This window comes from Hesperophylax consimilis, chromosome 19 (genome assembly GCF_061612785.1).
Source record: "Hesperophylax consimilis isolate HC1 chromosome 19, BYU_Hcon_1.0, whole genome shotgun sequence".
Classification (NCBI taxonomy): Eukaryota; Metazoa; Arthropoda; class Insecta; order Trichoptera; family Limnephilidae; genus Hesperophylax; species Hesperophylax consimilis.
Genome location: NC_142854.1, coordinates 14,729,418 through 14,741,870, shown reverse-complemented (window position 1 = coordinate 14,741,870; position 12,453 = coordinate 14,729,418). Strand labels below are relative to the sequence as shown.

General features: G+C 33.7%; 1 protein-coding gene across 2 annotated transcripts in view; it reads left to right on the top strand.

The window, feature by feature from the left end:
• The first annotated feature begins 869 nt into the window (after nt 1-869).
• The window catches only part of N (neurogenic locus Notch protein), a 235,274-nt gene continuing 223,690 nt past the window's right edge, over nt 870-12,453 (top strand). For both annotated transcript variants that reach the window (XM_089642870.1, XM_089642869.1), the window contains exon 1: nt 870-1,188. In XM_089642870.1, coding sequence (XP_089498996.1) covers nt 1,095-1,188 — 94 coding nt within the window. In that variant the 5' untranslated portion in view covers nt 870-1,094. The remainder of the gene's footprint in view (nt 1,189-12,453) is intronic.

The window sequence follows — 12,453 nt, the reverse complement described above, 5'->3', positions numbered from 1 at the left end:
TTAAATTAACAACAATTAAACGAGGTACATAATATTCTAACGTAAAACGAAACACTGACAGTAGGTAGCCACCTATCTAATATCTCCAAATATCGATCAAACTTTTCGGGAGGTAGGTAGGTTTTAAGAAATCGGAAGAGTTTTAATTCGACATGCGCAAAGAAACTTTAATACATTTAAATACCAAGGTTTCTGATTAACTGCCGTTGGGCAGTTAATCAGAAACCTTTCACTTTCATTTTTCAATTCAACAATTGAAAAATGAGAGTGTTAAGGGTAAAGTATTTGTTCTCTTGTTAACTATATGGTTGATTTTTATATGATATTTATCTATGGTACATAGGTGTAATAACTTCTTAAAAATACTACATAGTAAGTATTTATGTGAATACTAACTTATAATTTACTTTTACTGATTTGTCTTCTAACTCAGTATAATTACTTTAATGTAAACATATAATATTTTACTTTAAAAAATAATGCAGGATGTAAAAATTGCGATTTTATAAAATCCCGCGCAAGGCATTGCCATCTGGCGTAGTTCAGGAAAAGCTTCCTCGACAACGCCACTAGCCGGTGGTTCAACCACTGACATCAACATTCCTCAACGTACAATGTTTTAAGTAGTTCTCAACTTTTTCTCACGTACGATATCTCTCAACTTTACATGAAAACTCATATAAAAAAATAATACAAATTTATAGAAAAAGTATTTTTTTATAATATTTGATACTTACAATTTTAGTTTATATTGTTTAAATGTGAGAAATCTCCTATTGTTAATACGGCGCGGAGTAATATTGAGCGGCCATTTTGATTTTATGCACTAGTTTATTTTTATGAACAAAGCCATCAGAACCAGAAGCGGACAGAACGCAGACGCGCATGTGCCGGGCGTGTTTGAATATTGTTTAGTTTAAAAAACAATGCATGTTTCAATTGAAAAGTTCAGTTAAAGTGTTGTAAAACCAAAATGAAGTGTTCGTTTCTTCATCTCATACCGTAAAGTGATTTAACAAGAAGTGTTTAAAAGTTGTGATTTTGAGCGAAGGATAGATGTGTGGAATCCCCATGTGTGTGTGAATTGTTTTAAAATGTGGTCCAGAGACTTTATACCGGATTATGGGATTATGTATCGCTACTTCTGTCTCCTGCTGGTGATCTTGACTACGGTGAACACGGCAACAGGTATGTGCACCATCTAATAGCTTTTAAGCTTTGCATAAAGCTCCCGCTAAACGAAGAAGTTTAGTTTGTTCAACTTGCAGTGATTTCAACGGCCGAAACTCGGAAACTTCGAGTTATTAAGTTAGTTTTCTAGCGAAAAAGCGCTTCTCAGCTTGGAAAGCGTGGGAAATGTTGGTTTTATAATTTTAATTACTTGGTGGCCACATTATGTGGCGCAATCTGTTATTATCATTCTACGAAATGCCTTCATCGTGCACTTTATTAATTACAGTTGTTTATCCTGCTACATTAACTTATATTATTATTGCGCTCAATCAATTAGAACTAATCAACGTGTTACAACTCTCGTAATGTCTGAAAGTGACATAATATTATTGTCATTGTATTTAAAATGTAGGATATTTAAGAAGAAAAACGGGTTTTGTATATTGCGGTGTTGCATTTTTTCAGTACCTATATCCTTTCGGAGATAAAGTGACACAGTGCTTGTTCATGTAAATTCAGTTATGATTTGGTACATATTGTCATGTTGATTTATTTTTCCGATGTTTGTTTGGCCATGAGTCTCCTCCTTGGGTCAACATTATGCACATCCTCTGTCCATCATTCGGGGCAGACCTGTGTTGTGATAATTCTATTTGCCGCAGAATCGGCATATTCACTCTCAAATTGTATTTTGTAAGCTTAGATTAAACTGTAAAGATGTCAACCCCTTCTTTTTTCCGGCTAATAGTTCTGACACTTTTGAAGTATCAAATATAATATTACTATACATTGTATAACGCTGTTTATGATTTTTAAAATCACATCAAGGGCGCTGTGAAAATATTAATTCATAGGCTCTATCGTACTACTAAATTAATAAACTATTTAAAAAACTACCCACTAATTAATACTTAATGAATAATAACAAAATCAATTAAAAATATTTATATGCAATGAAATTGTACTATAATGCCTACCAATGTGCAATAAAATTATAAATGTTTTTTCCCGCCATCTCGAAAAAAAATTCTTCGAAATCACAATTGTAAATACCCAGTAGGATTTTCCATTAAAATAATGTGAAACCGCTGATAACTTCGTTGCAACCTCTCCCTCTTTCTAATAAATCACTCGCAAAACTCGAAAGAGAGGTTACAACTAGGTGAGAGGTGAGAACTATCTCACCTTGTTTATTGAATTATTTCATGTTTTATCTTTCATTTTATGTATGTATTGACAAAATAAGTTTTATCAGGATGTTTACTTTTTATTTGCGTGACTTTAAAACCCTTTTTTATTATCTATGACGAGATTTCTACAATGCTATCGCTTGTTGTCGTTTGGTATTTACATTAGCATTTTGTTTATTTATATAAAACAACTTATAACAGAGATTATATTAAAGTTGTCGCAAAGTGTTTGATGTAAAACATATTACGAACCAACCATCAATGGTAATCAGAATAGAAACTTACATCATTCTTTCTTCATTTGTTGCATCTGTCCTTGTTAACTATTTGCTTAAATAGCTTAGTAACTAGAGATTGGGGAGATCGCATTAAAAAACAATCTAATTACAGTAAAAGTATGTAATCAACAAAACCAACTGTTTCCAGTACCAAATGTCGAAATATTTAAGAAAGTAACATTAAAAACAATGTTTAAATAATCAATTCTCAAAGAAAATCGGGAATACTACAAACTTATGAGAAATAACACATAACTTTAAAACCACCCAAATGCAAAACCATTCTATTTGCCAAGCCATAAATTACAATTATCTCCCAACTTAATTGCAATGTATTATTGACCAATCTGAGAAAATAAATAACATTAAACAATTTAATTAAATTTAATATTTTTAGTATCGACACTAATTCAATTAACATATACTTTTACAGCAATAAAACCCATCTTCATCACTCATTTCTTCTTTGTTTTTTTTTCTCTTCTATTTCTAAGGGTCAGTAGTTTCACAGAATTTAAACATTCATCAAATTTCGAAGTTAATTTTCAAGTTCTATTTAAGTTCTGTTTTTATTTCAGTTCTGTGAAACAACTTGCCCACAAAGATATAATAAACAGAACTTTGAAATTGTTCGAATTCTGTGAATCTTGATTACGTATTTGTTTCAGATTGAACCGAATGTACAGTAAAACTAAAATAATTAAAAAAACAATCTTATACGTAGATTTTGCATACATTAAAATTTTATCTATTGAAGTGATAATATGTATATTAAAAAATAATAACATTTAAAAACCCAATGAGTTTAATAAAACCCGTTGTGGGAAAGACAACATTACACAATTAAAAGGAAATTATTTTTGCAAAAGAATATGAATTTAAAAGGGGTTCAATCAATAGTGTACATAGACTTAAACGGACTTAACACAGTTTGATTTTTTCTGTTTGTGCGCATAGTTTTTTAAACTACGCTACGGATTTTTATAGGGTTTTCATTGTCTTTTAGAGAATTTCTTCCGGAAGGTTTACATATATAATACATGCATATTATATTTATATAAAGTAGAGAAAAGTCGATGTTTTGTAATCAAGTCGTAAAACATATATTTTCAGGCGCTTACATTGCTAACGCTGGCTAAACCTAAGGCTAGCTTTAGACTTGTAAGTTTTTTCGTAAATTTACGACTTCTAGCCAATGGGCATATTGCATTTTGAAAATCCTATATGCCCATTGGCTAGAAGTCGTAAATTTACGAAAAAACTTACAAGTCTAAAGCTAGCCTTATGAAATACATCAAAATAAAGTACTACGGAATTGTATATCTTAAAAAGGCCTACAGAAAAGACCACCATGGTACATGTCTATCTCCAAAGGACAATACGGGTATACTTCAGCTAGTATTTAATTAATAAAGATACACGGAAATTAGAGAGCTCTTAAGAAAGATTGTGTAACTGGTATAAAGCTGCTAAGAAAACTTCAGGGGAGTAGGTAGTACCCAAAATAACTATCCTCCATATTAGCAAATACTTGACAAATCATTTTAGTATTTTATTTATTTCTGCGCAAATACATAAGTTGCCATTAATAATTTACTGAATAATTGGGATTTATATAGTTTAAAAGCCCACAAGACAGAAAAATGTCTGGGGTCGTCGGAAGACTTACTTCGTTACAATAGTTTTGTTTGGCATCTTGGCCTGTCAAGGGAATACAGAGCTTTTGCCAATATTTCGTCGCTGTGAAATCAAACCGGCATATCTGCAAAATGCTAGTTTTTCACCAGAGCGCTTTAAAGATTTTGCATATGATATTTTCCTTTTAACGTCCGTTTGGTTCACCTCAAAGCCACCTTATGAATGAATAAAATTTAGACGAATACTGCTTATTGAAGTAGTAGTTGCAAATAAATCTAAAATTGCTTAAATTAAGAGTAAAATGCAGATATGCCAGTATGGCTTTAAAATCAGTGTAATATTTGCTTTTGTGTCATAGTGGCTTTTTCTTTTGGAACCTGTTTTAGGTATAAAAAAAAGATAATGTTGTCAATGAAAAAATAATTTATTGCTTCACAATTTTTTTATAAACAATTAACATAAAACTGCTCTTCCCTTTGCTGGTAACTTCAAAGTTTCCCAATCGTTTATGGAAATCTGAATAAATTGACGGTATTATCCCGGCGGTAACTAACTTTAGGATACCATTTTTCTTCTTCTCATCAATGGTCTCTTAGAATAAACTTGCATCAGAACAGGATTCACGCTCCCATTGCTCCGTTTATTCCTTTTCTTCGCCTCCTCCCAGGCATGTGATCCGTAGGATGTTTTGAAGTAAAAGTTGCCGTCGTCTTTAATTACTTTAAACATTCGAATGTCCAAAATGGGAAAAATTACCTGGGGGTCCTTCAGAGCTTTTATATCAAAAAGTCCTCATGACTCAACTCATGAACCAGGTAAGGCTTGCCACTTTTCTTTGCCGTTTTCATGGCCATGGCGTATTGGGAAGGTAAGTATATCGGTCCGCTTCGGAGTGCTCTTTTAACTTATTTTTCAATGGTTGAGTGAGCTGAATCCACCTTGTTTTGGTTGTAGCCCTTTACTAAAAATTTGTGAGTGATATATTTTATGTTTTTTAATGTGTTGTAACAGCATATTTGTACATTCCTATCATAAAGTTATTTTTTTGTTGTCCACAACAATTATCGTTGTAAAAGACAACGTCTATTGGACAGTCAGATTTATCATTTAAATGTTGCAGTCATTTCAGCACACAGCTCCCAATCTCAATAACGCTTCTTTTTCCCTGTGTTGGTTCACTCTTCCACGGGTTTTAGACTCGTATTCCTCACTGCAGTTTCGCATCTTTCAGTTTGCTAAAGTTTTTTTTATTAAATTTGCCTATTTTAATTTATTTTTTTAACCGGGAGAAATTTTACCCGGGTCAGACATTTTGGCATATATGCCGGTTTGTTTTAGTTGAGGCTGCTATAAACGCTTTTGTTAAGTGTAAACCGGATTATCTGCCAATAAATCATACAATAAGTCATATCTGGGTAGTAATAAAAATGTACTATTGTGAGATAATTCAGTTTTACTTACATGATGGACGCATTTCCCCCTTGAAAATTTTGAAGCAACTGGCGTATTGCGGAATAGGTCTGTCTTCTGCTAAAAAAAGTGGCGATTCCCGCGTAAATGCATACCGGCCCAATGCCATCTGACAGATTTTTATTCAAATATACGACATGCCGGTTCGACATAAGAATAGAAGGGAAAAAAAGAAATTTTTTGACACCAATAACTCAAAAGCTCCATTTTTGCACATATGCCGGTTTGATTTAACAGCGACGATTTGTTTGTTTGTTACTGGAAGTTTTAGGTTGCAAGATAATGCGTTGTATTGCGTATGTGTTATCTATTGTAAGGAGTTGATTCCAAATTTAGACATGTGAGTAGATGACGATAATTGTACTTGATTGTGTTATCGTGTTTTGTGCTGGTGTGTGTCGGAATGAAGGGCTGGTTTTGTGTTGGTGTGTGAGGAGTGTTGAATAATTATTTGTAGAATGGCATTTGTGATATTATATTTTGGCAGAATCGTAAAATGAAGTATTTGTGTCTGTGAGTATATATCTTTGACATCTTTATCTCATTGTAGATGTATATATTCCTCACGGCTCTATTTTGGATAACTTGTATTTTAAAATTACCTTCCGAAATTATAAATACCTTTTATTTTATATAATTTTTTTATTTAATTTATTGCTTGAAAAAGATAACGAATTGAATTAGGTACCAATATAATATGCACAAGTTATTCATTTAGGACGTGTTGTCTCTGATAATTTGAACAACTCTTTAAAGTTAATTTTCAAGTTCTGTGAAAGATTTTTTTAAGTCCTGTTATTATTTCAGTTCTTTCAAGCAACTAGCCTATAATAATATAACAACAGAACTTGAATAGAACTTTCACAGAACCGGAAAAATAACGTTGAAATTTGATGAATTGTTCAAGTTCTCCGAAACAACCCGACACAACGCTGCATTCGATTACACGTGTTTTATATAGCTATATTTTATAGATGTCACCTATGACAGTTACAAACATATATTTTTTAAACGGCGCCATCTGTTGGAAGTAAAAGCAACATGCTCTATTGTTTCTCTATCTGCACACACAGACTGAGCCAAGCAATCCGTGCTGGGGCACAGGTAGTCCATAATATAATATTTAATAATTCTTTATTATGCTTATGTTGGTAGTAACAATGACACTGTGTCAATCTCTATCGTCTTCGACCGGTCAGTGGTTGAGTGGGCATAGCGCTTGGGTCTCACCCGAGCGTCGCGTGTTCGATTCCTCGGCTGGCTAAGTCCTCCATCACAACACAAGCAACATTTTCGGCTTTCTGTGGTGGTAGTAGGAGATTTTCAATCATTGTTGGGTTATTCGTAACCCGGGAATGTTTGTCTTTCTTTTTAAAAAAAAAAAAAAAAAAAAATCTTTAATCGAGTACGGTGGTATTACAGCCCGGGGAGGAGCAAACGCTGCCGCCATTGATCTTTAGCCGCCTTTGTCAACCTCAGAAACTAATTAAAAAGATTATTCTAAAACTACCGATCACAAGCAAACGAAATGTTTAGGAGAATCTTTGTTTACCTTGGGCAATTTTATACCAAAAACATACTAGTATATGTCTTCAAACACAGAACTGCTTTTGACTATGTCCCAACTACTCGCGATACTAGAATCGAACATTTTACATTTTAATCGAACAACTTTTTTTTAATACTTTACAGCAAAACTATACAATGGTCTTCCAGTGGACAGAACTCATTTGACTTAAATATAAATCTTGGTTCATCAACCTAGACAGATTTTATTAAAACCAATTTACAATAGTGTGATGCTGATCGTTTTTTTTAACCTAAACATAATATTGTGTTGTTTGTATTTATGTTATAAACTGAGCCTGCTCTCAACAAATGAGTTCCTAGTGAGACAGGAACAACATATCGCCCATGAAGTGGGATTAATATAGAAACGTTTATACAAATAAAACAAATTTTATATCATATCTTATACCTACGATGAACGGTGCGTTCTGTTTTAATACATTTAATTATTGCGTCAGTATTTCTCTGCAAATAGTTAAACATTGCTGCTAAATTACTGTTTCGGCTTTAATTCAGAAGCTGTTGGTAGAGATATGTAATTAGTGTAATTACTATCAGTATTTATCCTGTACGCTTTGGAAACCTTATTTTTAAATGAAATTAAGTGCAACTCGTGATGTGCAATTATTACGAATTTAAACCCTTTTCAACGTCATTTGTTTTACGCCAGTTTTCTTTTCAACATTCAACACGCCTTGCTTATTCACAGTCTCGTATACATTTTTTTCAAGTATTTGGTTCACTTGATCGTGGCATGTCTTCCTCGGGCATTCCCGTCTTCTTCCACCAGAAAATAACCTAACACAACATCCTAAAAAAATATTTTCAAACCTCTATTAGTTTTATTACAGAGATTCAGCCTTACATGAACGTGTTTTAAATTTCTCCTAATTTTTCGCATATTTTATTAATCCTTAAGGCGATGCACTACGTCGTGTAATATTTTGAATCGAGCCGCTATCAATAACACACCTTACGTAGATGGCGATAAGGCATAAATTCCTGCTTCACACCATCCACCTGTTTTGATTTATGCAAGAAAAAAACATGGCCAAAAAGGGCCTTTTATTTTATTTTGTGGATGTTCAGGCACAAATATTTGAATGTTTTTCGATCATTTTTATAAAGAACTTAATTTGCCACATTATACAATAAAACCATAACCGAAAATGGGTTCGTAAGAAGGATATTTTGAACATTAAAGCAGTTTTCATAGGCCTATACATTATTTTTTTCTGGGCTTATAAAAATACTCGATTATTTCAAAGGCCAGGATGTATTCTACTCGCAGTACTTAATCAAAGTATCTGAAACATTTCTAGGCGACCAAATTTTTAAACCAAAAACACATGATTTTAAATTACTACGTAGTGCATCGCCTTAATCCAATTAATCGATGATGGTACTTGACGCAAAATGACGTCACACAATATCTGACAGTCGTCAATCATAACAGTGGTCCGTCTGGTGACGTAGGCATAATGTCGAGTGCCGGGAGCGCAGAATGCCAGAAGAGGTCGACAGATTCTCCCATACATATTTGCCACCACCCAACCTGGCACTTGGTACTCTAGTATCAGTACTATAAATACATACTTACCGGTGTAATGGCGCGAATACTTTTTAGTCTCGAATTATGGGAAAGGAACGAAGCAACAGCAAGTCCTGTTTTTTTATTTCAGTTCTGCCCATAATTAAATAATAACAGAACTTTCACAGAACTCTATTCGTGATCCTTAAATATTTGATAAAGGCCGGTATATCAGTTCATCTTTATCCTTGCTGTTGTTAAATCTGCAGAAAAAACTATAGATTTATGTAAATATCAATCATCCTTTTAAACAGGTTCACGGATTTTAGTTTGCACTTCTTTGCACTTTACTTCTTTATCATTTGTTACTAATAAATGTGTCTTTTTTTTCACTCTACAAAAATTCACTGGTACGAAAATTTAATTAAAATTTTTACTCCAAATATTTTCCGGAATCACTAGTTAAAGTAAGTCAAGTACGTCCCTTAACACCCTGTATATGTAGGTACTGACCATTTTTTGATAATATATTATTATGTAAATGGTCTAATTAAGGCTCAACCGAAATTGTGTTATTTGTTAGTAATTTGGTAATAATTATAACACTTGAATTCCTATCCTTCAGAACTAACCCATGAGTTGTGTATTTTGTGTCATTCGTTTCAGATATTTCAAAATGGCGTTATAAATGCTAATAGTAGGAGAAAATTGTTTATTCTTGGCTCTGTTCCTAAAACAACAGCTTTTCAAATAATTGTGATATATTGTCAGACAGAGAGAGCAGTAACATGGTGCCTCGGTCACAGGGCGGCAGGTGGGATTGGAGGGGAGTTTAACCTCCCTGTATAATGTATATGTGTGAGGAAAGTATTGTGTGTGGCTATACCAATACACGCTCAGTGATACTAACAGCGACTAACTCTGATGCAGTGGCCGGGTTTGTTACCTCGCTGTGTTTCTGCGCTCCTGGTGGCCCGCCGGGTCCGGAGCGGTGACGTAACGGTCACGTCACCGGAACGGAGGGGAAAATACCCGGAAACTTTTCGAAATGCACAACCCTAACTTGTATTTATTCTAAAGCTGCTGCCACACGCAAAGCTCACATCAAAAGTTAATGTACAGCGCATCATCTTTTCTACCGACACACGACGCTATCAAATATTTCTTCCTATGGTAGGAGAGGGGGTCAGTTGAATTCGAGAGCGGCCGAGGAACATAATTTCATCTGTCAAAGTGACAACTTTACTTACTGACAGCTTGAGCACGTTTTCGAAATGGATGATACTTGTCGCCTATTGCTGGATCTGTTGGACAGCTCATCCTCAGATGATGATGTCGCCAACTATATAATTATAAATGCTATTTATAAACTTTTTAGATTTTAAACAATCTGCGCGTAAATAGCGCATTTTCACATAACCTGACATAACCTCTCCGTCGAATCAGGAAATTCGCAGTTCGCACGCCGATCGACGAAAGCGACATATAATAAATTATTGTAAAATAAGCTCACGTCGATTTCCAAAAATGTCGAAGGCAAAGGCGGCAAGGACCAACACCAGGGCAGGGAACGAGAAGAGAGCACGAGAGCTGACGAGAGCAAACCAGATTACCCAGGAAAACAATTGAAAACAATCAACAAACGAACAAACTAGAAGCTTCTCTATGTAGGTATCAGGCCGTCCAACTTTATCAAAAAACCGAATGATATTACCATATAAACATACCGAGTTAAAAATATGATTAATTTTGAAAGGGCGAAAATTTGTTTACTTCAAATTCAAATATTGATTATATTTATTTTTTAAATATATGTTAAGTATGTTTGCCAAATAAAGTTTTTTTATGTTTCTAAATTTACTAGCACACATGACGATATGAGCTAACATAATAAATAAGAAATGCATTATTAGGCTGCTTATGTCATGGCTGTCAAAGGGAACACGGAACTTAGTTGGTAGCTCCGTAATTAAAATGACCCCCTCTCCTTTTTACGGCGGAGAGGGGGACGCATAACTTTTCAAATATCGCGTCGGGAGCGGTTACGTAAAATAAATTCGATTAGCGAAGTTCAGAACCACACTTATAGCGCGTTATCTTTTTACGTGTGTCGGGTCTGTATGGGATTGTATGGCGAGCGCTATTGTGCTTTATATTATCTGTTGATGTGAGCTTTGCGTGTGGCAGCAGCTTAACTACAGATAGATTGGACGAAAACCGCTACACTGTGAAATTAATTTTCAGACAACGTCATTAGGGTAACCACACAAAACAAAAAAGTGACAAAGGAATAGGAAGGAAAACAGTAATCAAAAAGCAGTAAGTTCCATAATCGCATTTTAGTATTATCACACCTTTTTAAGCTTGGAATATCATATCGATATCAGAGAAGATAGATATCTCATCTTCTCTGCCTATGTCCATAAATAAATAAAAATATGGCGTTATTGATTTTATTTTAAAGCTACGTCGTAGTGCCAGCATATTTCAATTTTTAAAATTATTTTTAGGCAGAACCACAAATCATAAGCATTTATAACTTCACTTCGAAATGTCTCGTAACGAATGATAACAAGGATAAATACACTACTCATGGGCTATGTCTATGAATAATTCTAACTTGTATTGTATTATCAATTTAATACCCGGCTTCTTCTTCCTGGCACTCTAATTTTTTTTTCGGGGTGCCCCGAGTAGACGATATGTTCAAGAAAAATGCAATTATCCAAATTTATAAAGATAATATAATTGAAAAATTTGAAACCCACTTATCTAAAAGATATCAATACAATATCAAAATTCCAAAATGTAATACCAAACAAATGCAAAATAACTATAAATATTTAGGAATAAAGTATTTCCACAACCTTCCGATTGAAATAAAGAAATTAAAGGATATTAACATACTTAAACTAAAACTGAAGTTACTCTTTCAGAAATAATTGCCTGTTTTTCCCATCATTGATATTTATTATCAGTCTATACTTATCTCCACTGTATTTAGATTTTGTCTCTTCATATATTGTTCCTATCATATATATACTTACTTATAGCATAATGATATTCTATTTTTTCTTATAATTAGTGTAACTCTCTCACCAAGCACAAGAACCAGTTTCTTCATTGGTGAGGTGTTCATTGGACCAATTTACATAATAACTAATTAGCAACAAATGAAAATAGTACAATCGAAGAATCTTCTTTTTTGTTTTAAAAGAAAGACAAATATTCCGGGTTACGAATAACCTGACAATATTTGAAAATCTCCTACTACCACCACAGTAAGCGGAAAATATTGCTTGTGTTGTGATGGAGGACTAAGCCAGCCGAGGAATTTTAACATACTACTCCTCGGTAGAACCCAAACGCGATGTCAACTCAGCCACCAACCGGTCGATTTATTTAAAGAAGATTTTTTCTTGTTGACGTTAAAAATAATTGGAAAAACTAATCTACATCTGATTTCGAAAAAATCTCGACTAAAAATCAGGTGCAACGCCGAGAACTTCAACTAGTCCTGAATAAACGAATGAATAATCGATATACATAACAGATTACAGTCGTAAGTCATTAGTGTTTAGATTTCTTTTGAGTTTCCTTAGAA